The sequence below is a fragment of the Diadema antillarum genome, unplaced genomic scaffold (assembly GCF_040938485.1).
Source record: "Diadema antillarum isolate AM-2024a unplaced genomic scaffold, OU_Dant_1.0 seq00000204_RagTag, whole genome shotgun sequence".
Lineage (NCBI taxonomy): Eukaryota > Metazoa > Echinodermata > Echinoidea > Diadematoida > Diadematidae > Diadema > Diadema antillarum.
The window spans coordinates 490,721-518,703 of NW_027271263.1; the positions used below are offsets into that span (position 1 = coordinate 490,721).

The window sequence follows — 27,983 nt, forward strand, 5'->3', positions numbered from 1 at the left end:
CAATCACTGTTCTCTGCCTACGACCAAAGAACTAAAGAACAAAAAGAGATATGTGAGAAGCACTGAATGTCTTACCTCCATGACTTCTTTCTCTGAGGCTAACATGGCAACAAATCGCTCCCTATCGTCCTGTCTCCTCTTCATGATATCTCTCTGGTTGTGATACAGTGTGATGTATTCCCCTGGGTAGACAAGCACAACAGTCAGGGTAGTTTAGTAGAAATAATAAATGGTATACCACTTTTAAAAATTGTATCCTACCACCCTACAAAAAAAATAATTTTGCTTTGTTCATATTTCATCAAATTCATGATTCTCATTGTTATCTTATCACCATACAAAAAAATATAATTTTCTTTCGTTCATATTTCATCAAATTCATGTTTCTCATAAAGTTGTTATTCACGTAGAGAGGACTTTGACATTAATGAATACACTGTACCTACAACATCTGATCATACTGAATAAATGTAATTCCAGAAGGCAAGAAGCAAGGTAACACAATTTCTCATCAATCACAGTCTTAGCTTTCCCAAAGCAGAAGTGTCATTTGGACAAAATTTTAGTAATTATTTCATGTATCGAACTCGCTGCTCTTTCCACCACACCTCACTTCTGCATTGTGTATCCAGCAAACTACCCCCTTGACAACTACCCCCATCCCCCAACCACAACTATCCCCAAGAATAATCATGCCTACTCCCTGCCCCAGTTGTCCTGTGGTGCAATTATCCTGGGTGTAATTGTCCCAAAGTTGATAGTTATCCTTGGAGAAATTGTGTGTGAGTGTGTGTGTGTGTGTGGAGGGGGGGGGGGGGGAAGGAGGAGGGATAGTTGTCTGAAGGGTACTAGTTTGACATCACTGTCCCCCTGCATCATTTTGACACACTATGGCACTGTCAGAGACACTGTGGCATCATTTCTACAACACTGTGGCACTGTCATAGACACTGTGGCATGGTCTCTTGTGACACTGTGGACTGTTCATGGACACTGTGGTGTGGTTGCATACCACACTGTGGCACTATTAGACACACTGTGGCATGGTCTCTTGTGACACTATGGACTGTTCATGGACACTGTGGCCTGGATTCACACCACACTGTGGCACTGCTACAGACAATGGCATTATTTCTACAACACTGTGACACTGTCATACACACTGTGGCCTGGATTCACACCACACTGTGGCACTGCTTCAGACACTGGCATCATTTCTACAACACTGTGACACTGTCATACACACTGTGGCATGGTTTCACACCACACTGTGGCACTGTCATAGACACTGTGTCATTATCTATCGCCACACTGTAGCAAGCATCATCATTTCTACAACACTGTGGCACTGTCACAGGCACTATGGCATGGTCTCTTATGACACTGTGGACTGTTCATGGACACGGTGGCCTGGTTTCACACCACACTGTGGCACTGCTACAGACACTGTGTCATTATTGCTTGCCACACTGTGGCAAGCATCACATCTCTCACCTATCGTCTCCGTCTCTCCAGCCAGCTGTAGGTTGACGTGTTCCAGCTCCTGGATCCTGTCATCCAGCTCCGCCTTCTCTCTCATCACAATACAGAACTTCTCTTGGAGTTTCTCCATGGCCAGCTCCAGGGTCTCATAGGCCTCCTGAGTAACTGGACTCTCTACTCTGGAAGAGCCTGAGGAAATTGGGGAAGGGGAAGGGGGAGGGGGTGGAGGAAGGAATAAGCTTGCCAACATAAGTCAGTTATGGCAACCACCTCCTGGAAAGACAATTTTTTGAAGCCAACCTCTGATGAATTATTTATTTCTTAGCATCGTGTCCTTAATAATTTCTACAAAAATATTCCAAAAACAACAACCTACATTTATGGATGACTGTTATCTTTCATGAATTGACATGATTTCTACAAAGAAGTCTATAAAGTCTTTCTATAAAGACATTTTAATGGAACAAATCAAAATAGGAAGGGGTTCCTTTAGAAGAACCATTGCCTAGTAACAGACTCATAATGTGATCCTTTAAAGGAAACTGTAGTAAATATGTGGTATAGCTGTGATACAGTTGTGGTACAGGTGTGGTATAAATGCAGTACAGCTGTAGTACAGCTGTGGTATAGCTGTAGTACAGATATGGTACAGCAGTAGTACAGCTGTAGTATAGCTGTGGTACAGCTGTGGTAAAGAGGTAGTATGGATGCAGTATAGCTGTAGTACAGCTGTGGTATAGCTGTAGTAGAGATATGGTACAGATGTAGTAGAGATATGGTATAGCTGTAGTACAGCTGTGGTATAGCTGTAGTATAGCTGTGGTATAGCGGTGGTATAGATTTAGTATGGATGAAGCATAGATGTAGTACACTGTAGTACATCTGTGGTATAGCTGTAGTACAGATATGGTATAGTTGTAGTACAGCTGTGGTGCAGCTACATGTATGGTATAGCTATGGTACAGATGTGGTATAGCTGTGGTAGAGCTGTAGTATATCTGGTGCCTACTCACTGAGGTCATATCTCATGGAGTCCGTCTCTTTGAGAAGCATCTTATACTCCTCCTGCTGATCCTCCAAGGCTCGCTTCAGTCCGTCCCTCTCCATTTCTAGCTGCCTGATGGCAGCAGACAGGTGGTCCATCTTTTGGAATGATCAAAAATATCTCACGCATCATTCAAACTATGAAACCACTCTTCCGTTGTTAGGATCCGATCGTGTGGGAATACCATGCAATGGGAAGGCTGATTAGATTTGAATATATTTGGGATTTCCCACAGCAACATGTGTACAGCTTTATCACTGATTTCTACGAAAGTACACTTACAGCCGAAGATTCTACACAGTAGTCAAATGTTAATGATAAGCGTATCTTCGGTGCACATAATTGCTGATGGGCATATTCTATTCTAACCAGCCTGCGCTAGTATGGAGGTCGTAGGTTCGAATCCTGCGCGAGTATGTTCACTCATGATTTTTATCATGGTTACTACTAAAACACTGATCAATTCAGTGCTTACATGTATTTACCTCGATGTAGAGCAATTTGTCAATCAGTTGCAACACTAGAACAGAAATGATTGCATTGTTCTGATTTATTCTCTATGTAAATACATTGTAGTAAGAGCAGTACTTTACTACGTGACCTTGCAAGTCTAGATATTTGTAATTTCAAGTGACTTGGGCTTCTAATGATTGCACTTTTGCTGAAGATATCGATCCATTCCTGGTACTTTCTCCTATAGACCGATTTGGGTTCGTTGAGGGCAGCAGACATTTCATGGCACTGGGCGCAGCCATAGTGGGTGTCTGAGCCGACCCCCCCTGCTCTCCCCCACCCCGGGCAACATGTTTATCACGCACTTGTAACAAAGGTTCGCGCACTAAGCAAGCATTCGCGCACTTAGTACGAGACGCGTATTGGCTGAAGCAACCATGCATCAGTTTTTCATTCCGCGCACGGAAGGGGGTGGGGGAGAGAGGAGGGGGGGGGTCGGCTAAGACACCTCGTTAATGGCGCTGCCCATGCCAAAAATACACATAGCGCGTCACAGAATCGGTCTATATCAGAGATCGGTACAGATTGGCTGGTCAGTCATGGTTGAATCTGGCTCAGCTGCCAATACAATAATCAGTTACAGCATTACCTGGATGAGAAGTTTCTAGTTTAATCAGGTATCCAATCCAGTGTTCAAAATGCATAAGTTGTAACTTCACTCACATTGAGAGCTATATATAGAAAAGTTACTCAGTATGCATGCACATGTCAGCATATGACATACACACTATCTGTAGACACATATCATGTACAAATTCCCAAAGGTTTTTGATACTGACATTGCTTCAGTTATTACTTCAAGCACTGTTCTGCTGGGGGGCATTTCACGAAGGAACTTGTCGGACAAAATGTCCGACAAGTCAATTATATCCGACAAGTTCAGAGAAATCAGCCAATCAGACTAAAGAATTTCTCAAAACTTGTCGGATATAATTGACTTGTCAGATATTTTATCCGACAAGTTCCTTCATGAAATGCCCCCCCCCCGACTTCTCTTCAAAGTCTTACCATATCATTTCGGTCTGTTTTGGGGCTCTCTCCATCCGTCTCCTCCGTAGAGTTTGATGACGGCTGATAAGTCTCCAGGCTTGCTATTCTTACTCTCAGCTTACTGTTCTCGTTGCCTAAGGCATGGATCTTCTCCTGGACCGATGAAACACAACATCAAATGAATGATTAGAAATGAAAGAAACGACTCTCCTTGCGTCCCTCAGATGGGTCGTGAGAACAGAGTTACCATCTCATCTGAGTGAACATTTAAAAATCTTTTTTGTTGGAAAATTCACCATTATGTTGTATGTTGTGCTGAAGTGCACTGCGTTTCTTAGTGCAAAGAAGAATCTAGCATCTATACTATGAACTGAAATCAAGATCTTTCCACAAAACCGAAAATGAATAGGTGGTCTGCATATACAATATATCAATCATCAATAGGTATTACTACCGTAGTTGATTGTCATTTATTGATTATCACTCATTGATTATCACCAACTGATCGTCATTGATTGATCATTGTTAATTGTTAATCACTTATAATTACATATTGATGATCACTAATTGATTATCACTACATAAGTATCAGTAATTGACTATCACTGCATTATTGATCATCACTCATTGATTATCACTAATTGATTATTGCCAATTGATTATTCACTAACTTATCATCATTGGTTGATCATTGTTAATTGATTATCACTCATTCATAATCACTTACTGTATTGATGATCACTAATGATCACTAACTATATTGATGATCACTAATTGAGTATCACTAACTGATTATCAGAAATTGAGTATCACTAATTGATTATCCCTAATTGATTACCCAAAGGATAATGAAAGTGATGGGTTTTCTACCAACCTGTGCCTGTTGTAGGTCTATCCTAAGGGACTCATTGACAGTTCCCTGGGCCTCAAAGTGCTGGGCCCTGTCTGCTAAGGTGGCATGCTGCATCAACTGTTTGTTCATCTCATACGTCTGGGTCTTCAGCCGTTCTAATTCACTCTCACTGGATTCCAACTGCAGAATAGATAACTTTTTATATTAACAGTGGGTCTCACAATAGATCAACAATTAGTTGAATCAAAAAACCGGAAACAAACTCACTGCTGCGACATTTCGCCAATTATCAATTGGCTTCTTCAGGCGAACGACGCTCACGCTGATGGGATGGCCCTTATAAATATGCACTGATCATTGATAAGCAGTAATTTGTAATATTGACGGATACTGTGTCTCAGACATGTCTTGCATTTTTATAATTCTCGGGGCTAATGAAGCATAAAGGAACAAACGATGTAATTCATAGCTCCTTTCAGTATAGATAAAATTAGTAAAGTGTCATTTAAATGTCAGCAACAAGGAAATGAACACAGAAACTTTAGACAGGAAAAAAGATGTTGTACATGTACCACTCAATAAAAGAGAATTCTTAAAATGAAAAATGGCAGTACAACACCTACCCAGTGATGCTAGGATGACTAAATAGTGGATCATCATTCATGTACATTGCATACCAGGGTAACTTTTTTTTAATATATATTTTACAAAAGATTTTTTTTCTAATCCAGTATTAATTAGTAAAAAATAAATGGTATTTACAGCAAAGAATAAAAAATCAAATGAATTACAGAATCACATAATAAAGGAAAAAACGCAGCATAACAAAATGGATACATAAAACGTTTAGTACAGTATCAAGTTGTGACAGACGGTGACCGATATATATATTTCCCAGTATAACACTGACCTTTGACCTTGTGTCCTCTAGCTCGCTCTCTTGTTGACCTAGCCTTGACCCCAGTTCACTGCTGACATGCTGCTCAGATTGTAGCTGTGTGGTCAACTCCATGTTGTCTTGACTCTGTGACAAACATAAAAACACAAATCCATGTTTTTTCAGCTCTATGACAACACCGACACACAGATTCCTGATTTCTTGGCTCTATGTCACACATACTCAAATATATGTTATATCAAATATCCATATCTCTGTAATTCCCTTATGGTAACTTTTCCACTTTACACTTATGTGAATGCTTTTTTTTTTGGGGGGGGGTTCAAATAGACTGAGGAATGCAAATAATCATACATTAAAAACTGTGACAGAAGTTGGAATTAATATCTACAAGGTCGCTTATCAGTGTTTTTCCAATGTCCTCTATTGTACATTTAGGTGAAAAAAAAAAGACACACAGCTATGCATATGCAAGACTCCATTTTGCAGAAACAAACACTTACTAATGCATTTTTTTAATTTTCCTCCTTTTTTTAAGTGCCAAAATTTTTCTGTTTTTCTGCTACACTGATTCTCAAGACAACTTTAAACAAAAATACTTTAGTTAAACACTTAAGAAAGAAAAGAAAATTTATAATGAATAAGCAGACTACAGGTATGTGTCAGTAAGGTAACTAAATATCAGCCTGCAGATGTCTTGCAAATATCAAAGGGTGGATGAATAATACAGTATCTCCTGTCCTCTCATTGGTGCAACAAATTTTCAACCATCTAAACTCTCTGACTTCACCAAATGGGGCAAAGCAGATATCGTTCAAGTATCAATTAAACCCTTTGTGTGCTTTGAGTACTGAATGGCACAGAAAACCCCACAGCATTGTACACACTGTCCATAGTCCCTGATACAGAATGGGTTAAATGAAGAGCTTGACCAATTCTTAGTATCGCCAATGCGCAGAAACTTCTGCGCGCTGAAGAGCTCTGTCACAGATGCACTGTGGGATTCCTCGGTGCCCTTGCTCACTTCCGGGTGTCTCACACGAGTCACAGTTCCCATACAATTCAATGGAGTTATTTGTCTGCTTTTCCATAGTTACCCCTGTTTTTTCTTGGCTATAATTCAGCTTACAAGAGTTGAAAGTTTCTAAGTTTTACTGATTTGCGGTCACTAGAGTCATGGTTCACTACTGCAAGGCTTCAATGTGCTGGTCACATGATGGAAAGCGAAGAAATCTTCAACAAAAAATACCCCCGGATAAAGACAGAGAGTGATCTGACTGAATATGCAGCCAAAACCGGGGTAAGTTTGTCCCCTGAGCTATCCCATAATGCATCTAAAACGCTGCTCTGCGCATGGCACCTAGGTATTGGCTATACCGAAAATTGACGTCCATGTTGATGTAAGCCTGGCCTTGCCTGACATAGCACCACTCACCATCTTGACGAAGGCCGTCTGGAGCTCCTCCAGCTGCACCTTGAGTTCCTTGTTCTGGGCCAAGGCCCGGCTGATGGTGGCCTTATCACTCTGGATCCCCTCCAACAAGGAGCCCTTGTCCACTGCCTCATCCTGGAGCCTACCAAGGTCCCTCCTCAAGGTCTCGGCCTCCTCCTCCTTCTCCTGGTACAGCTGGCTCAAGTTGGCATTGTCCGTCGCCTGGACGGTCAAGAGAGATATAATTTATTTTTCTTATGGAGCTGTGTATAGATAATATCACTCTGCACCTTGAGTCCCTTACTAGATGGAATTTGTGCATGACAAGTTTGATTGTCATAATCATCAAATCATAATCCTGACACCAATGATAATAGCAATAGCAATTATAATGGTTACAATAGTACTAGTAGTAATGACAGTGATAACAACAATGACGATAACACTAAGTCATAATAATAACAATAATAAAAGCAAGAGTAGCAATAATGGTAACAATAACAACAACAATAAGAAAAATAATAGCCACAAAAGAGAAAATGCACTGCATTCTACACTTCAAGTTAAGCACCTTGGAAAGGAGTATTTACCGGCAGTGCTTTATGTTACTGCTCATATTATCGTTAGGAGAGCACTAGTAGCAGCAGTAGTGATTGTAATCACAAGAACACTCAAAGTGAGGATAATGACAAGAATGATCAGCAGAAGAACAACTATATTACACCTAACTGCAAATCTCCTAATACATGTATCTCCTTTTAAGATTTTAGAGTTACTCCATGTATTCAAAATGGTGCCTTTCCTCTTTCTTTAACAAAGTAAATATCATCCATTCTCACAAAAACACACATACATATCTACCCTTTAATGGTCATGTGAAACTCAATAAAGTTTGCAATTCAAAACTTGTGCAACATGGGTTTAACTTCATGACAGAATGTGTATCAATTTCAAATGGACTTTCCTTCATAGGAATGTGTGATCATTGAAAGTTTCCGGTAATCAGATTTTTTTTTTTCTGCACATGGCAAGAACTGACAAAGAATCCAAGACTACTTTCACTTTCTCCATTTTAACTTTTAGAAGAAATGATAGATTAGCTGAATGAGTTCTCATTGGGAAACAATGTCTGTACAGACAGGAAGGAACTATCATCTCCCAACTCACAGAAAAGAGTGAGACATATTCATAGGCAGAAAGAGACTTAAGGAGGCAAAAAGGAATAGACTAACAGACACCTGGGGGGCGTTTCATGAAGGAACTTGTCGGATAAAATATCTGACAAGTCTCTTTTATCCGACAAGTTTTGAGAAATTCTTTAGTCTGGGGGGCATTTCATGAAGGAACTTGTCTGATAAAATGTCCGACAAGTCAATTATATCCCACAAGTTCAGAGAAATCAGCCAATCAGACTAAAGAATTTCTCAAAACTTGTCGGATATAATTGACTTGTCAGATATTTTATGCGACAAGTTCCTTCATGAAATGCCCCCCTGATTGGCTGATTTCTCTGAACTTGTCGGATATAATTGACTTGTCGGACATTTTATCCGAACGGTTCCTTCATAAAATGCCCCCCTGATCCTGGCTAGAGGTAACAAGACAGTAAATATATTATCATTTACAAAAGGTACATTACTCAGCAGGTGGATAGTATAGAAATGTGTAGAGTTTATGCACACTATGTAATGCTATTAAGGAATTTACATCAGGTATTATCCTTATTAACTCATCAATTAAGCCCATATTCAATACAATGTCCTGACATTTAAAGTCACAGCACATGGACTCTGTATTCAGTAACTTCCTAATGTATCAAAATGGCTTTCACATGAAACTGCTGCATTATTTCACTCAAGTCAGATTGCCTACAACTGTAAAAATTTTTGTGCATTAAACTTTCGTAAATTTTGTGAGAAGCCAAGATTCGTGAAAGTAAAATGCATGCAAAAGTTTTTGTCTACACAATGCACTGAATGCCAGTAGCCAATTCGTAAAGTTTCCAAACAGTGAAAAAGGCCATTGGCTCCAATTATTTTGAGAAAGTTTCATGCTGCTAATATTTCTGGTTTTGCAATATTATCTCACACATCATTACACACAAATTTTGGAAGGGAATCAACGGAATACCAATACAATTACTTGGCGAAGTACAACGAGGTGCATGGGAACTCTAAGATTTTGCAGGAGTCATACCAGATTCTGGTACTGGGTGAGCATGGCCTGCCGTTCCTCTGTGAGGGCTGCTAGTCTTTGTTCCAGACGTATCACCTCCTCTTGACTCACGCTACTCACGCTCACGTCATCGCGTATCTGGTCACCTGTTGGCCGGAGAAAACATTACAGTGGTCAGTCAAAAAGTGCCTTTCATGAACATTCTCTCTTTGTATCAGTGTCCTCTGTGTCTGACCGTTAAAATGTTTATGATTCTTCCTCATTGTCTTTTTAGTCTTGATTTGACAGGCCGGTGGTCAGTTAAAAAGGGTCCTTTTGAACCCTCTTTGTATCAATGCCCTAAATGACTGACCACTGAAACTTTTCTAATAACACTTCCTTAATGTGCTAAGCCTTGATTTGAAAGGCCAGTCAATAGTATCAAAACAAAGCAAATTTAGCCATGAATGATAGCTGAAGTGACCTATGACTGCATAACTTTCCCATTTTTAATAAATGAGATAACAATTTATGATATTTCATGAATTGTCTTCTTCAATAATGAATCTAAAGAGGGTAATGTGATATATTACTTTCACAAATCATATCTTCCCATCTATATAAATTCCCACACAGTTTCAGAGGTAAATCTACCAAGAGGGTACACAGGAATACTAAAAGACCTGATTCAGTACATATTTTTTTAATACAAGTATGCTAACTTTCACAACACAATTAACTATGGCAACTCCCAAACTGAACAGTCTTGTCGACTTCTCATATAACAGTGCAGAAAGTATTGTCAGCAATAGAAAAAGATTAGATACAAGTGGTGAAACAAATTAGAGACTCCAACTCTCCCGTTTTCGACGGGAGATCTCCCGCCGAAAACCCATTTTTGCAAAATCTCCCGTTCTCCCGGTTGAGATTTAATTTCTCCCGCCCTGGCTCTGTGTCTCCCGTTGGAAAGGATTTCTTACTTATTGCTATCGTATGTTGAAAAAATAAGCCTGAGATAGCACTAGAGAGCATCTAGAACCTGGGAATTTCGCGCTTCGCGTACATCAACTTGGAATCTCCCGTTTGCTAGGGGTTTCGGGTGGGAGAATCTCCAGATCAGAAGGTGCTTTGGGTTGGAGTCTCTGCAAGTTGCTCATTTATAGCCCAATTTGTGTAAAAAGCAATAAAGACAAAATGATCCACTAAAGTAAAGAAGCTTGTTTTTTTACCTTTACCTTGATTTTCTTGTAAGGTGTTGATCTCCTGCTGCAGTTCCTCCTGTCTTGAAATCATCTGAGTCTTCTCAGCTTGTAACGACTCATTCTGCCCAAGATATGTCAGTAATAATGAAAAAAAAAACCATGAATGGTGATCAGTATATTCCTGTATAAACCCACTGAAGACAAGTTCTGAGCACACTCAGGCAGTTGTCTATAGAAAATGTGTGTTGTAGCAAATCAGCCAATCCTTACGGGTTAATAGTGAAATACAAAATTCAATGTGAAATGTCACAACGGGAGCTGACAGAGATACCTAAGGTTCTCGTTAATCTAACTTTTTTTGTTGTTGTAATAATCAATACTATCATCACAATGACCTAATCTGCGATAGAAAGTAAATGTCATACTGATGACTGATACCAGTACATCAGCTAGTTTGATCCCTGTGGAAAAATAATTTGATAATGGAAAAAAAAAAATATGAGTCATAGGAGAACTTTGATTCATACTAATTTGACAGCCCCATCATCATGAATATTCTTGTAACAATGATCAATACCATCATCATCATCAATGGACCAAAAACCATCATCTTTATTACATCATCACCATCATTATCTACATCATCATAATAATCACACAAATCATCATCCTAATTGGCCCCATCACCACTGTCACCTCCAAACACACAAAACTGAATGTTTTTCATCCTACCTGGGAATTCAGTTGCTGGATGTGCTCTTGCAGTTGTAAGGAATGTTGCTGATATTGCTGATGAAGGTGTTGCCGCTCGGCAGTAAGTTGCTCTACTGACTGGACATACTACACAGGCAACACAAGAAAGACAACATTGAAAGTAACGACATAATATTCCTTTCTATCTGTCTTTATTTTGATTGGTCTAATGCACTTCAAACTAGACAGTACAGTACAGGGCCTTCCAATTACAACTAAACATGCTTTTAACAAATTTTTGTTACAATAAAGTAAAAGTTCAGGTCTTTTACTACGGTGCATAGTTCCCTTTGGTTATAAAAGAAAAAGAATCGATATAACAAAAGAAAACTGCCAGTTCCAAGGACTTCATTATAACAGGAGGCACTTGTATTCTGAAATTTGATATTTTCACAATATACAGATATTAATTATGCAGTAATTGTACATTGTAAATCAAATATACGTGAGCATTTAAGAAGATCAAACTATTTGCAACAATATGATTTTTACCATGTAAAATTGCATGCAAGTCTCAGAGAAATATTCTCCCTCCATATTGTTCTCTCTCTCCTCTATGTTTCTTTCATTCGTTATCTCTATTTCTCTCACTTGTTAGTTCTATAGAAAGATGACCAAAAAGAAAAAAAAAATCATATGCATGTAGCATGGCTCGACACTAACTTTTTTGTTTGGTGGCCTGATGGGGCCACCAAAATCCTAAATTTCAAATTTTTGGTGGCCCGAGAGAAAAATTTGGCGTCCCGACAAAAAAAAAAAAAAAAAAAACATTAAAAGTTCTTTTTTTTTAATGAGTCAAATATCTAAGTTTTATGACAGTAAGAATTAGAAGTTGGACATATCTACTCATAAATAAACTTCAACAAACTTGCAACACTCACTCTCAGGCACTCATTCAGTCCTTTTCATCCATCCTTTAAACAAATTTAACTGCTAATTTCCGGCGCAAAAAGTTATGAATTTATGACATACTTTTCAAAAAATTTTGGTGGCCCGAGGCAGGCCACCAAATTTGCCCTTTTTTAAAATTTGGTGGCCCGACTTCATTTTTTGGTGGCCCTGGGCCACCGGGCCACCGGGCCACCGTTAGTGTCGAGCCCTGCATGTAGTTATGCTGGGATGTAAAAGGTGATGTGTAATTTTTCTCCCTTTTATTGTTTTCATATTACTTTGTTTTGCATCACTCAGCTTTGTCTTGTTTTACCTGAGCCAACTTTTTCTCCAGGTCAGCCTTCTCTTCCTGGATCCGATGCAGAACTGTCTGGGCCTCCTGACCCTGGCCGGACTGGGCGGTCAGCTGCTGGACCTGGAGTTCGGCCAGCTGTAGCCGCTCCTGGAGCTGACCCAATACTTGACCGAGCTGACCATTCTCTGATGACTGGTCAGTGAGAAGGGCATGGGAGACAGAAAATGGAAAACAGGCATTGATGGTAGCAAATAATGTCTGGCAATTCTGCAACAAAATTCAACTGAAGATGTCAATTGGAATCAGCTGAATAATAAGAGTTATCATTGTGTCGGTGAAGGCCATTCTGTCAATAAGTTGCATTCTTTGAACATTTAATCACGATCTTTTGGCATATAGTTCTGAAATCACTCATAGCTGCTGAGTATTTCCGTATTTCCCTTCACTTTTCAATTTTTCTTTATCCTTTGACATTTCAAAAGACAAGCAGGTAAGACAAAATATAGCAAGAAGAACTATGTATTAAGAATCCTATTTCTTGCAATTTAATTTCCAAAAGTCAAGCATACAAGCACAAATACATGTAAAAATGCATTCAGAGCAGATAATGGCTAGCATGCATTTACGCTCTATTCCTCTATGCAAAATAATCTAACAATCCCAGTAATAAGTTTCATGTTATAAGTTATGATGTCTGGTACCTTTCACTGGCAAATGTTTAAATATTTGACTTGCATTCTACAATGAATAAAGAGGAAGTAAAATACACTGACAACAAAGTAACTAACTGACTATATAATGTGTACAAATTTGAAACAGTAGAATACCATGAATATTCCATGGATAATTACCCCAACTCAACATTTGATATCTCTGTTGTTTGTACAGATGCATTTAGTATTATATGTCGGGGGGGGGGGGGGTCTACATTTTTCACAGATAGCTTGCAGATATGCATTTCTGCTATGTCTATCTATTATCTATACACACTTTTCTTTATCTTGAAAGACAGGATTTTGATTGGAAATTAAAATTTACCTTTGCTCGAAGTTGGTTGGTGAGTTCTGAGTTTTGTTGACTTAATTCATCATTTGATTTCCTGAAAGAGGAGGAAATGAAAATCAATTATGTACTTCCATCACTTGTGATCTAAGACAAAATATGAACTGTTATAAGCAGTATTTGATTCATAATAGTTTGATCAAATTACAACTATAAGATCCACCTTACTCAGTGACAAAATTGCAATTACTACAGATGACACACTCAACTTGGAATGATGACCTCAGATTTGTATTGTTTCTCTACAGAATAACACTGCTTGAAACGAATTTGTTGACTGCTTCAATGTAAATTCAAAGAGCCGTGTAATATACTAAAATTATGTATACATAATAGAATAGTTCAGAGTAGATTTTCCAGTCAACACTTTTTGATTAAATACACCACACACACTGGTAGAGCTAGACCAAAAAGTATGACATACTGTAATTTGTAGACATCTATTTTCAGTGAATCCTTCTCCTTGTCCAGTTCTTTGCTTGTCTGCAGGAAATGAATGAGACAAAAGAGAAAAGATGGACAGGAAGACTTTAAATACAGTAGATCAAAATAATCATTTGAAGTCTGTTCTGTAATATTGTAGGTCCATAAAATGATCTAAGGAAAAAGTTGAAGAAATAATCTTGGTTATGGAGTCATACAGACAAAAATATGTAGCGATCGAGGTTCCTAATTATGGGAAGCTCATGATAAAGATGTAAACATTACCGAGTATATGATGGGAGTCAATGTCAAAATACATTAAACTTTTACAGGGAAACAAATAAGAAATCCATGAAGTTATATGTCTTTAGTGGAGAAGACAATCACAAGCAAATTCAACTTTTCTTTCATCTTTATCATCATCCAACCTACCTGTTTTGAAGGAACTTAAGTTGTCAAATCTGAAACGTTATATGATTTTCAGTATTGTATTGTATGCTAACACAATATTGTTGGGATTGTGAAGATACACAAGTAGATTGATAAATGCCTACATACAGCTTTGTCAACCAAGATTTTTTTTTTCTTTTTTACAAAAATATAACAACATGACTTAGTCCCACATTATGGATTTCATGCGGTGTTAACTTAGATGAATGCCTACCTTCTGCAGCTGTTGTGAAGAGTTGGTTGCACTTGCTAAGCCCCTCTCAAGCTCGGCCACTCTCTGACGAGACACTTGCAGTCGACTGGCGAGGTTCTCAACTTCATCTGCATCAAAATAAAGGAAAAGAATGGAATGTCTTCCAGTATTATTCAAGTAAATTTCAGTCAAGCTTGTCCTCTTCTCAATACTCCATGAAAATCTGTCAGGCGCACCCCTTCATTCAAGGAGGGAGACCACAAATGGAGGAGTTCTATTCACTATGGCGCCTAGACATCAAAATTTGTTCCCAGTAATTCTACACTTTGCATGTTTTGGCTGATTTCTAGAAATCTGCATGTAATCCTTGCTATCTTACCCACATTTGCCATAATTTCAATCCCTACTGTTTACTGTAAAAGCAGAAACATTCAGGGCATGAAACTTTTGTGACTTGGATCCAATCGTCATTTTTGCAACAAATTGTCACTGGCATTCAATACACTGTGTAAAAAGAACTTTTGAGAGCATTTTACTTTTGCAAATCTTGACTCCTGGCAAAATTTATGAAAGTTTCATGCACAAAGAGAGAGAGAGAAAAAAAAAATCTAGTTTTACAGTATACATGTCTATATCTTTTCCCTATCAAGTGCCCAAGGGCTTGCTTACAAATGCTGCCCTAAAAGTATTGCAGGATACCAAGTATTTAATATTGTTCTCACAGCAAATCTTTCCCCTCCCCCTTCTAACCTTAACAAATACATCGTATAAAAAATTAGTATGAATATTAAAAAACTAACCAGTTTTCTGTTTGAAGCCAGACTGTAGCTGATTGAGTGCACCCTGCAGGTCAGACTTCTCCGAGACCAGGATTCCTATGGTCTGGATGTGAACCTGCAGCTGCTCCTTGAGGGCGCTCTGTTCCTTGTGTGCTCTGCCCGCGAACTCACTTCGTTCCTGGAATTTGAGAAAAGAAAGAAGGGGGGGGGGTGGGAGTTACAAGCAAAGTAGTAGCATATTATCAACATGATTACATTAGGTTGGGCATTATGTAGGGCCATTTGTCATTCGGCTGCAATGATCACAGTACATGTAATATTTTTTGAAAGTGACCTTCAAGTGATTCCCAGAGGCAAAGCAAAGGTTTGGCATTTCATCAATATGGTTCAATATGTGGTGTAGAATTGGATGTACTCTCACATTAAAACAGTAAGAGGTCTCAATAAAACTAAAAGAAAAACTTGTTAGTTTAATACTGTATATGCCGAATATTTCGCCAGGTTTTTATTTTTGCGAATTTCGCGAATCGGGTGCTATTCGCGAAATTAAATACAGGCAAAAATATTGACTCTGACACCGATGTGAATGTTACGTATACGCGTGTACATTTCTCCGTTCAGTACAGGAATCCACGCTTGCGAATTTAACCACTCGAGAATTCGTCGGGAATTCCCGATTCGCGAAAATTTAGACTCGCGAAATATATGGCGTATACAGTACTTTATTTGTTAGGGGCCCTTTAAATGAAGAAGTACACAGAGCATTTATCATACTGAAGGAATGTGCATGTCTTTCTGTACAAAATTCCAGTTATTTGATAACAGTCATGTCTTGGTTTTAATTCCAACGCCATAAGATAAAGGGAAACTTACCATGACACTACATTTGAATATTCATAATTACACTTAGGACCCACAACTTAGAACACTCAAACAGAATCTGTCTCCATACTGTACCTTGTCAATGCTTTCTTGCAACCTCTTGCACTGCTGCTTCTATAAATTTATTAGAGAGAAAGACATACGTGTGTGAGGATGTATATTGCATGAACAGTTGAAGATCACAAAAATCATTCACAATTTTTCTCACTGATTTAAATATTGTTAAAGGGTGTGTACAGTTCTGGTCGAGGTGAAGACTTGGGTTTTAACATTTTGCAAGATATTCAGAAACCACTCTATGAGATGTCAAAGAGCATGCAATTCTAAAGGATATCCGAAGTTTATTTGATGAAAATCGGTTTTGAAATGGCTGAGATATCCAAAAACAAGGTGAAACAAAGAGATCCTAATAAAGTTAGGGCCTGTCGCCTTTTACTATTTTCACTTTTTTGGATATCTCAGCCATTTCAAAACCAATTTTCATCAAATACATGTTGAATCCTTCTTAAAATTACATGCTCTTTCATATTTCATAGGAGGTTTCTCATTATCTCACTTAGATATGTTCAAAACATGAATCCCTTACCTCAACCAGTACTGTACAGTCCCTTTAACTTACAATAGAGATTGACTACTAATTCACAATCCATCAAGTCAATCAAAACTTTTTGGCATCACAAACAACATTTGTTTATTCAAGCAATGCTATTGCTGCAGAGAACAAAATACAACTAAAACAGAATGGATTGAAGAAAGCGAAGCATTGAGCCCTATGAGATTGGCAAAAGAACTTGTACAGGAACACATTTCTTGCTAATCACTTTCTCCTTTGTAAGTCTGAAAGCAAAAGAATCCTGTTTCTCCCCATGACCTTTCTCAGGTTACGTTTGGCAAGTGGTGGTCTAGCAGTGATTCCCAATCCTTATTTGCTAGAATATGGTTGTGTGCTGCTAATCTGAATAGTTTGACCTCTGAAGCATATTGGGTTGGGCAGTGCTTAGCTTTGACCTTCATTTTCTTCCACAAGCAAATCCTTTGATATTTATGTGTATGGTGCTTGCACAAACATATTCACTCCTGCATGCATGTATATGAAGAACTGTGTGTGTTTGGTTGACAGGTCATGGCATCTGCCACACAGCTGGCATAAGGAATGTAATTTACAGTGGCCAGCAGGAAGAGGCAGTTCAGTGTTTACACCCAGTGTCACTTTACACACAACTAGGTATGTGTTTCAGAAATATGATTGAACAAGTCAGAAAATTGTCTTGAGTATGTGTATTATGCAAATTAATGTATGCATAATTTGTTCAAGGAAACCCAAGTACTGGAAGCTTCTAGAGATCGCACACATGGCGCTCGAGGGAATAAAGTCATGTTTGTTGTTTCCTCCAAGATGACTGGTGGTGTTGTGGTTTTATCACTGTTGAGTGTCAGAGAAATGATGCATGTGTGGTTGATGATGTTCATCTCATCTTTGAGGTCCTAATAAAATGTTTGTATTTTAAAATCAAACATTACCAGTTGCTCTGCCTCCAGCATCAATCTTCTGTTGGTCTGTGTCTGGTGGTCCACCTCAGCAGCAAGCTCCTGGTTTCGGATCTATTCCCAGGGGAATAAAAAAATATATATTATCACATCTGTCATGGCTTAACCCTAAAAAGACTGCGGGGGGGCCTAAAAGGCCCCCCTCGACATTTCGCGCGATTACTCAGCAACACGCAATGCTCTCGCCGCGATGCTCTATGACTTTTTTCTTTCGAGTTTCCCGCACATTTTGACACCAAATTTGTGACGTCCGGGGGTACGGTTCTGAAGTTACATAACTTTTTGTACATGCACGTGAGACCGAAAATGGCTAAAAAATGTGATTTTGTGTACAAAGTCAATACAAATTGAGTTTTATCACATGGTTCATATAAATATGCTTATTTTTACTCTCAATGGCTAAAATCAATTTGTTTTAGTAGTATTATGCTTCAAAAAGGGTCTGCCACAAATTTTGCTGAAAAAAAAACAAAAACAAAAGGTCGAAAAAACAAAGAAATACATAAGAAATTCATAAAACAATAAAATAAATAAGAAATTAATTTTGATACCGAATTTTTTTTCAAGTACATTTGCTAAGAATGCTACAAAGAATATCTAGACCAAAAATGAGCACTTTTGGAGCTTTATTTACTGATTTAGATAAAAAAAGGTCTGATTTTTCGCATAAATTAGCATAATTAATCAAAATAAAATAAAAGAAGACTATTTTGGAAAATTTAAATATACGATCTTGTAGATTACATCGCACACTACCATTGTGCAAATTTCCGCGGCGATCGCGCGATCCACGGCCGAGATCTTAAGGGGGAGCCCTTTAGGCCCCCCCCCCCCCCCCCCCCCCCAGTCTTTCGAGCTACCAAAATAGCCCAGTCTTTTTAGGGTTAAAGGAGACCTCTGGAAGATTTTCATATTTTTGCATTTGAACCACTATAAATCAGTTATACTGAGGACAGAGTTTCAGTATTTATGATAATTGGGATGAAAAATAAGAATATTTTCGAAATTTATAACAAATTGCAATGAACAAGGATGATGACATGGCAGGTTCCCGATTAGAATGCATGACTTGGGGCTCTTGGAAGCAGAACAAAAGAAGAAGGTATGCATAGATTATACACAGGTGAACTCGCAAGCAAGCGGTATTGTAATGGAATTACACAGCTACATTTCTGGAATATGTGAACCTCCCATGTCATCATCCTTGTTCAGTGTAATTCGTTAAAGGTTTTTCAAAGTATTGTTTCTCTGCTCAAGAACCACAATAAATTCCACAAATCTATTCACATGGAGCTGTTGATTTATGTACTACATGATGTGAAATTATGAAAATCGCCTGGAATGTCCCTTTAAGACAAAACTCTCCAAGGAAGAGCGGTGCCATACAATGGAAAATTATCCAGTCTTACACTTCTCTCATTCTATTCACATCAGAGAGCTTTCAAATACACCAGAGAGCTTTCAAATCTTTACTAACACTGGTGTCATAGGAGGCGTTTTTCTATCAATCATCACATTTTTCTATGGGTGCGTTTATAAGATTTTGCGGGCCTAGAATCACTGTTTTGAAACACTGTTTTGAAACACTGTTTCAAATCATACTTTCGTCAGGAGAGCGTTTATAAGATTTTTTCTCCGAGCGTGTTGGGGCTCTCGCTCAGACTGTGCCATTGCGCAACTCACTCTGCGCAGTTTTTCCTCGGCAAAAGGTCAAGCAGGGTGCGCGCAAGGCATTGTGACGTCATTATAAACAGTGTTTGCGTTCGCGGTTGCGTTTATAAGATTTTTGAAACACTGATTCTACAGAAACACTGTTTTGAAACGCACTATTTTGTGCGATTTGAATCAGTGTTTCAAAACACTGTTTCAAATCACGGCGAGCGTTTATAGGAATTTTTTTCGAGTTAGAATCACTGTTTGGCCAGAAACAGTGTTTCAAAACACTGTTTCTGGCCAGAAGAAAAATCTTATAAATGCACCCTATGTTATTTGCTTTTTGCCTTTTTTTGGGGGGGGGGGGGTTCCATGTAATCAGTGCTTTTACTTGTCTACAGTGGAAGTAAAATCGAATACACTTGCAAAGATTCTACTGAAAAGAGGCAAAGAAAAGAGGCTGACAGAAGACAAAGACTTTAAAGAGAAGAAAAACTGGAAATGAACTCACCTCTAGGTCTGACATGCCATTGCTACCATTGGCTGTGCTTGGCTCACCGTTAACAAGTGAAGTCTAGATAAATGAGACATAGAGCTTTATTGTAACAAACTGGGACAAAAGTATAACAAAAATATAGTTTTTATGAAAAGTGCACATTCCCTCCTCTGGCTAATGACATATAGTATGGCCCTTACTGGGTATATAGGGTAATTCCCATTTTCTGAAAGAGGTAAACCAGATGCTTTTGAATTATGCTAAAAAAATGAAGGTATCTTGAATTCTCCTTACATTTTCTTTGTCCATGTGTGACGTACCAAAATGTTGTAGTTGTTTCATTCAGCAATACTTTATGGTGGCACTGAAACTTTAAAACTCATAACTTTTGAAAGGATTGTCTGATTTTCCTCAAATTTCATTGATGTGCTCTACTAGTTTTGCTGCATTCACTCAATCCACATATATACATTATTGGGCTTGATTCTCCTAAAAGACCATGCTCAGTTGATATTCCTGTAATTGAGAAGGGTCATGAAGGAGAGCTAAATCAGCTTGTATCTCCTACAGGACATCACAAGCTACTAAACTATGCATGGTTTGCCACATTTCAGGGTAACGATATACATGAATATATATATATATATATGCATTAATGTGTTGTAAATGTGCAAGAAATCAATATCAGCTTCGAAAAATAAATTCACAAACTGTTGGACCACAAAGAGCCTATTCCATATATTTCATTTTACAACCGAACAAAAGTTCTCCAGAATGTGTATTCAACTCAATTATATATTTTTGGCTGATGATATCTTACAATGGATCAGTGAGATACATACACACAGTGGATAAGCTCTACAGCTGAAAATGAGTTCCTCTTGAACCTGCTAATACACAACAGGAAGTATTACCTCTGACATGAGCCCATTTAGCTGTCTGGACAGCTGTCGAAGACTCTCTGCAGATGATAGAGGTTTGCTGTGTGTCACAAAGAAACATATGATCAGTTTTGTTAACACTTATGACACTTCCCACGTGAGATTTCTGCCTCAAAACCTTTCACGACATTCTTAGCTGACTAAATTAGTCCATCAAAATATCTCTGAACAACTTAATGTCTGTATCTGATATTGTCAAGTAGTTCTTCCTCAATCTTCAAACAGCACACATACAATATTTACTACTAAGGTATAGGGTTGCATCAGTAGACAGCAATACAGAATGCAAATAAGCATCTATGTGATTTTCCAACATACTGTTATGTTTACTAAAAACCCTGAAATTAGAACCTTGATTGGTGTGGAGTTTCAGCACATGCACGACTGAATTGTACATTTAAGCATTTTGAAATTCTTTGGGGAACCTACATAGATCACTTTTTTTTTTTAATGAACTGATGTAGAGAATGACAAAGGAAAAACTAAATTTAGAAACAGTACTTTTCACAGAACATTGCTTGCATGAAAATATTTTACACTCTTTTAAATACCACATGCATGCAGTCTTTGGAAATATTCAGACAATTCCATTAAAAATCGCTGTACCATGGTACAGCTGAAGCTACATGTATCATGCATTCACTAAACAATAGAGTGATACAAATCATACAACTGATGCACACTATCTTTGCAGAAACACCATAGTATTAACTATTCATACACTGTGTTCAGACGATCCCCCGATTTGAGGGAATGTCCTGTTTGCCACGGCTTTCCCTGGCAATCCCATCGTGTGAACACTCGGTGGGACATTAACCGCTCCCCCGGCAAGCTTGTCGAGTCCAGCAACAGAATTCTGGTGGGGGACTGACCTTGATCTCTCGCGCAGCTGTTTTCCTCATAAGTGCGCATGCTCAAAATGTGGTGGCGAATCAGGCAATCGTATAAATCTGCAATCGCACGCCCTACAGCACCACGTACAGTGACCTAACACACAGCCGTGATACAGACCCCGTTTACAGTGCGGGGCTGGGCCGAGCAGTGGCCGAGTCCAGCCTCAATTGTGAGGCCGGGCCCCGCAATTTTGTCCGTTTACACTGCCGGGCTCGGCCGTGCTTTTGATTCAACCCTTTCAATATTTTGTTGTAGTCGCGCTCTGCTTGTAAACAAATGCAATTTGGTATTGTCTGATTTTCAGACCCTTTGCCAAATGAATTCCGTGGCGACGAAGTCGCCGTTCGGGCAAAGGCCTTTGCTGAAGGAAAAAGATCCTTTGCAGGACAAAACCACCTTAAACTATACTAGTTTTCGACATTGAGGGGGTTGATATCCTGAACAGCGAAATAGTACAGGCAGAGGGTTTGGAAGCCAGACTAAAATTGCCCGCGCATTTGGCCCAGTTTGTGTTCATACTGAGAAAAGGCCGGGCTCGGCCGCGGCCGAGACCACCTCCAGAGCGAGGCCAAATGCGAGGCCAATTTTGGCCCCGCATTTTGCCTTTTGCGCGTTTACACTGAAGCGGGGCTGGGCCGAGCCTCGCACTGTAAACGGGGTCCAAGTCCCCCTTTCAGTGGGGGGATTTCAATGCATGTGTGGACTGTCGACCGTAAACTCTCCAAACTACCCCCGCAAAGCAGGGGATCGTCTGAACATAGGGTGTCAGCTCTCTCTCTCTCACACACACACACACACAAGCGTACATGAAAGAATAGGTGTACATACATATATGCATGGCAATATCATAGGACCTGTCACACACTTACTCTGAATGGTGATGGCTGCTAGCATTCTGACTTGTGTCATTCTGTAATAAGTGAAAAAAGGGGATATGATTGAGTACTTCATTACAGAAACATTTTGCCACAAAGACGTCTTTTTCCTTCTTTTTGTCACAGATGAAATCATCTGTTTAAAGGGACTGTACAGTACTGGTTGAGGTAGGGATTCATGTTTTGAACATTCCTAAGTGAAATAATGAAAAGTCTCTTATGAAATATGAAAGAGCATGTAATTTCAAGAAGGATTCAATGTTTATTTGATGAAAATTGGTTTTCAAATGGCTGAGATATCCAAAAAAGTGCTAATAATAAAAGGCGACATGCCCCAACTTTATAAGTATCTCTTTGTTTCACCTTGTTTTTTGATATCTCAGCCATTTCAAAACCGATTTTCATCGAATAAACTTTTGATACCCCTTAGAATTGCATGCTCTTTGACATCTCATAGGGTGGTTTCTGAATATCTCGCAAAACGTTAAAAGCTAAATCTTCACCTCGACCAGAACTGTACACACCCTTTAAATGTCACAGAAAAACTTATCCTTTTGCCCATTCTTTTACAAAATACTTTAACAATCTCTGAATCACTGTAGGGAAAAAATATGCAATTTGTATGAAAAGTTGGTCATATATTTCCTATATAGCAAGAGCATGATATTGGGGGGGGGGGGGGGGGGGTCAGTATGCATACCATCAAATGTCAAAATCACATTCTAGGTGCTCTGTGGTTATCAAATTTCTCTAAAATCCACTCTAAATACATGCACTATGAAATATCAGGATATTTGATATTTGAAAACCTAACACTGCAAGCTGGTTCTCCCATGACATCTGACACGTGCCATACTTTTCACACAATATTTCCTGTTATCTTCTACAGCTGTACTTCTAGTATGTATACAACAGAACAGGGCATGTAAAGTTTGAGGTCTTTGAGCACAGACTACAGTGCAGGTAAACTAATTTGGAAATGTTCATTTGTGACCCCGCATCACAAAACCAACAAAAAGTTGCCAGAGATGGATTTTAAGTCAAGGGCAGATTTTGAAGTAGCAGGTACTTAAAAGATAAAAGGACATTAACTCTATGGACTCTCCTAGCCTATCTAAATACACACTCTAGAAAAGTATGTACTGAGAAAAAAAAAAAAGGCTCTGAAGTATAGAGTCTAGTCAAGCACTTTAATCTTACCAAGCTGTGCTCTGTGGAATGAATGGGACAAAAGGCAGGAAGTGAAACTCCATAGCAACAGCAATGAAAGGATTATCAGATTAAGCTTAAGGGAGCATGCTCTACTTACACATTCTATTCATGACTAGAGCCAACTTTCAAAGCAGTAGCATCATCCTTTCAATAGTTATCAGAGTTGAAAGTGAATAGTACATACAGGGTTTCTAAGAAATGAAAAGGGTCCTCTAAGATTTACCTTAGCCCACTACTCTACCAAAAAAGTATCCTAGAAAAACGGCTAAAAGCACAATATCCCATTCATTTAATAAACGTAAACTTTAGAATAATGTAAAATTGCTCAATTTCCGAAAAGTTTCTATGAAAAACTCAAGATTGACTAAGTTGACCTGTGCAACTTTTTGTTGGTTTTGTGATGCACAATCACATATAATTTACAAACAAATGTTTAAATGCAATAAACAGGACTTAGCCTACCTTGCTATCCAAACTAAGAAGTAGAATAAAGCATAGTGCCTCCGGCGACACTTCATAGCGGAGGCATAAAAATAATGAAACTGTCTGCTGCTTTGCTAGCATCATTTGTATGTACAGATGCAGAGCCATTTGTATGTACAGATGCAGAGCCATTTGTACAGTACAGATGCAGAGCCATCTGTAGTTAATTTGATTGATTAAAGGGATATGTATAGTTTTGGTTGAGATAGAGCTTCAGGGTTTCAACTTTTTGTGAGATGAGAAACCTTTCATAAAAGGCAAAATAGCATACAATTCTAAGAGGAATTCAAAGTTTATTGATGAAATTTAGTTTTGTGATGGCTAAGATATCCAGAAACAAAGAGGTCCTAATAAAAGGTGGGACTCATCTTTTATTAGGGCCACTTTGTTTTTTCTTTGTGTTCGATATCTCAGCCATTTAATTCAAACCCGATTTTAATCAAATAAACTTTGAATTCCTTTTAGAATTGTAAGCTTTGTAATATCTAAGTGGTTTCTAATTATCTCACAAAAAGTTACAATCTGAATCCCTCATCTCAACAAAAACTATACCATCCCCCTACACATGAAATGCTGCCTGGTGAAAGATGTGAATTCATGTCCTTACTGGTGGACTGGAGATGAAACTAGAACTCGCTGCCACTTCATCACGCTTTGCCTCCAGATGGTGATCTCCTAGTTGGCCAGTCTGTTGAGGTGGTTCAGTCCTGGTCTGACGTGCATTTGGAGCTGGACTCTCTGGTCTGCTCCCACCAGCACTAGACTTGGACTTGGCCTTGGAAGCAGATTTTGCACTCTTTGCTGATGGACCCCCTGGCGTGTTTGATGGGGTTCGCTTTTGTTGGAACTTCTGCAGCTGTTAAAGCAAGCATTGTTAAAATACTTATTACCTAATGCATAAATCCCATCTGATGTACACTCTTCATCAAATATTTGGGAGTTTAAAAAAATTACATTTTCATGGTATATTTTTACTATTTTCATGGCACACACACGAAAACTTTTACCTCCTATAGTATAGAAACTCATTTTCCATTCGTTTCTTCTTGCTTGGTCAAAAGGATTAATATTGGGAGAAAACTGCTTACGAAGAGGGCTAATGTGGAAATACATCATAGGCCTACACATGAAATGTTTGGATTTCAGTGCAAATAATGACTTTTTAAAAAAAAAAACATTTTTCTCAGAACATCTGTGTACCTACGGACGGTATCTCATTGTTAGAATGACTTCAAAAAACAAAATTATCAATCATGAAAATAATAAGATTTTAAACCAGCAGTCAAACTATACTGTGATTTACAACTTAGAATTATATGCTCACTATATAACAAATGACAGAACTTACTCATATGGGATTTGAGTTAACATCAGCCCGGGTCAGGTGCAATATGCTAACTTGACCTCCAATCAACATTTGATTCTGGCTGCACTCAGGCTTGTTTACACAGTGTCAATATGCATAAGGCACTAAATTAAACAGCCATTTCAATATTCTCTGATGTTCTATGTAACAAGTCTTCTCTTTCCACAGACATGCAATTGTCATTTAAATCTAACAACAGTGACCAGGTAAATTCTGACGGTTGATGACATGCACATGTAAAACTAAAAATGTATGTTTACTCCTTAATATTCATGATGTCCTTTTTAACTTAATTCTTTTCATGTTTCACTAAAGTTGTGTTGTACCTAATCTATGTCCATGACACTACGTTATAATAGCTTGTAGAACTGGGCTTTTAATTTGCAAATAAATTTATGTGGTCACAGACACAGTGTCAGTGGTATGGTAGGTGTTCAACCCACCGACCGGGTCCATAACGACCGACCGCGCATTATAATGGCATTGCGCGTACAGAAAGAAAATGTACGCATGGGACTACGCGCAACGGTGTTCGATTCTTCACTGGGCTACGCTAACGAGTAAAATGTGGCGAAAACAACAAAGTATTCCCTCTAAATTACCGAAATTTAGCACAATCGAATAAGGTTTATCGTGTAACTACATATAACTAGGCCTCCCTTTGCTGACTCGTTGTTAGATGTAGAGTATCCTTCCGTAATAAATTTGATGATTTTGACCGTAAAATTGTCACCGCCGCTTGTACGATCGTGCACACACGTTACACATACACATGACATAAACATTTTGTCGCCCGCTACGACCGTACGAGTTGATGCAGAAACGAGAAATGAATGTGAAAAAAACAAACCGACTCATCTAATTTATTTCAATTACGATGAAAAGTTTCCTAATGAAAATCGAGTCAAATTCATCAAACAGTCCTTCAAAAGTAATATCGAAGGATTCAAAATATATTGAAATATTATTGGGGGAAAAATGACGGCTAAAAAAAAACATCGGCCTGTCGAAAAAACGCATTTAAGTGCCCTTTATACGTATTGTCAGGGTGGTCGGCTGAAATGAGCAGGGCAACTGAGTGCGGAAAAAATGACACCCCACGCGTTCGAAGCCGCCATCTAAGAGCGCGTACCTCAGATCGCATTTTCAGTGCGCGCTTGTGAATCCGGAGTATTTTCTCCACATGTGAGTAAAATTTCAGGCAAATTGTGAGATTTTTCACGTTTCTATTGATAGAAAAACGTTAGGTGTCCGGTATTATGAACACCCAACCATACATGGTGGTGGACAGGTAGTTTTTACAAGACTCAAGAGTTTGACCGACACTCAACTCATGAACTATTAACTAATTTTACCAGCTGCTCAAGACTCAACACTATAAAATCTCCACGCTCGCCTTGATAGACAGACTGGAAGCTGTACAAAACAGAGTGGTGTGATTTTTCTAAAGAAGACTATTATTTATAGACATATAGCGCTAGCATCATCGTACATAGACAGAAAGATCCGTCTGTCCGGAGGACTCTTTTATATTTTGCCATTAACGCTGTCCTCCGTAGACGGAGGGGATCCGTGAAGCCAGACGCAGTCTCCGCGGAACATTCCCCGACGGACAGATACAGACCGATCTTTCGGTCAACATCGTACACACACAGTCATCTGGTCACTCATCGACATGTTACCCTTCTTCTGACTCTTGAACACCATTACAAATCATTAGCATGATCAACACAAAATACGCAGAGGCGAGGGTGTGGGACTAGGCGATCTATTTAAAAGGTAACGAGCGGAAATGGAAACTGAACAGGATGTCATTATCGCTGCAGTTTGTACTAAAGCGGGCACACTAAAAAGTTGCAGGGAGAGGGCAAACATGGTAACGTGTTATAATATACAGAATAATCTTCGAAATGTAATGGTGTAAGTCGAAATTACCTTTTTCCTCGCAGCTGCGAGTTTTTCTTCGCGAGAAATATCCGCCATCTTCCCGACGTACGTTTTCGCCGTGTATTTGGCGCAGGATAGGACTGCGCGAGCTCTGCATTGCCTGTGAAACTGAAAATAAATAGGCAGGTAGACGCATCATGCGCGTACTATAACGTAGCACTACGAAGGATGACAGTCGAATAGCGTTCATTTTCTGGTAGCCTAGAAGGCCTTGCCAGACACGTATGCAGAGAAAAGCTGGCATAAGAAATGTTGGAGTTTCCTTCGTGCA

The 27,983-nt window shown here is 38.8% G+C and overlaps 1 protein-coding gene across 1 annotated transcript in view; it reads right to left on the reverse strand.

Moving 5' to 3' along the window:
• LOC139728870 (golgin subfamily A member 2-like) overlaps window positions 1-27,748 on the reverse strand; it is a 35,768-nt gene extending 8,020 nt beyond the window's left edge. Inside the window, exons 1-22 of the mRNA XM_071639806.1 lie at window positions 27,701-27,748; window positions 25,007-25,255; window positions 22,699-22,739; window positions 20,909-20,975; window positions 20,010-20,072; window positions 17,819-17,899; window positions 16,373-16,411; window positions 15,437-15,593; window positions 14,658-14,764; window positions 13,995-14,053; window positions 13,547-13,607; window positions 12,527-12,700; window positions 11,302-11,409; window positions 10,603-10,690; window positions 9,410-9,534; window positions 7,217-7,435; window positions 5,794-5,907; window positions 4,905-5,063; window positions 4,049-4,183; window positions 2,496-2,625; window positions 1,495-1,671; window positions 76-182 (exon numbers count right to left, since the gene is read on the reverse strand). Of these exons, the coding sequence (XP_071495907.1) occupies window positions 76-182; window positions 1,495-1,671; window positions 2,496-2,625; window positions 4,049-4,183; window positions 4,905-5,063; window positions 5,794-5,907; window positions 7,217-7,435; window positions 9,410-9,534; window positions 10,603-10,690; window positions 11,302-11,409; window positions 12,527-12,700; window positions 13,547-13,607; window positions 13,995-14,053; window positions 14,658-14,764; window positions 15,437-15,593; window positions 16,373-16,411; window positions 17,819-17,899; window positions 20,010-20,072; window positions 20,909-20,975; window positions 22,699-22,739; window positions 25,007-25,255; window positions 27,701-27,748 (2,508 nt within the window). The remainder of the gene's footprint in view (window positions 1-75; window positions 183-1,494; window positions 1,672-2,495; window positions 2,626-4,048; window positions 4,184-4,904; window positions 5,064-5,793; window positions 5,908-7,216; window positions 7,436-9,409; window positions 9,535-10,602; window positions 10,691-11,301; window positions 11,410-12,526; window positions 12,701-13,546; window positions 13,608-13,994; window positions 14,054-14,657; window positions 14,765-15,436; window positions 15,594-16,372; window positions 16,412-17,818; window positions 17,900-20,009; window positions 20,073-20,908; window positions 20,976-22,698; window positions 22,740-25,006; window positions 25,256-27,700) is intronic.
• Between the last annotated feature and the right edge of the window lie 235 nt (window positions 27,749-27,983).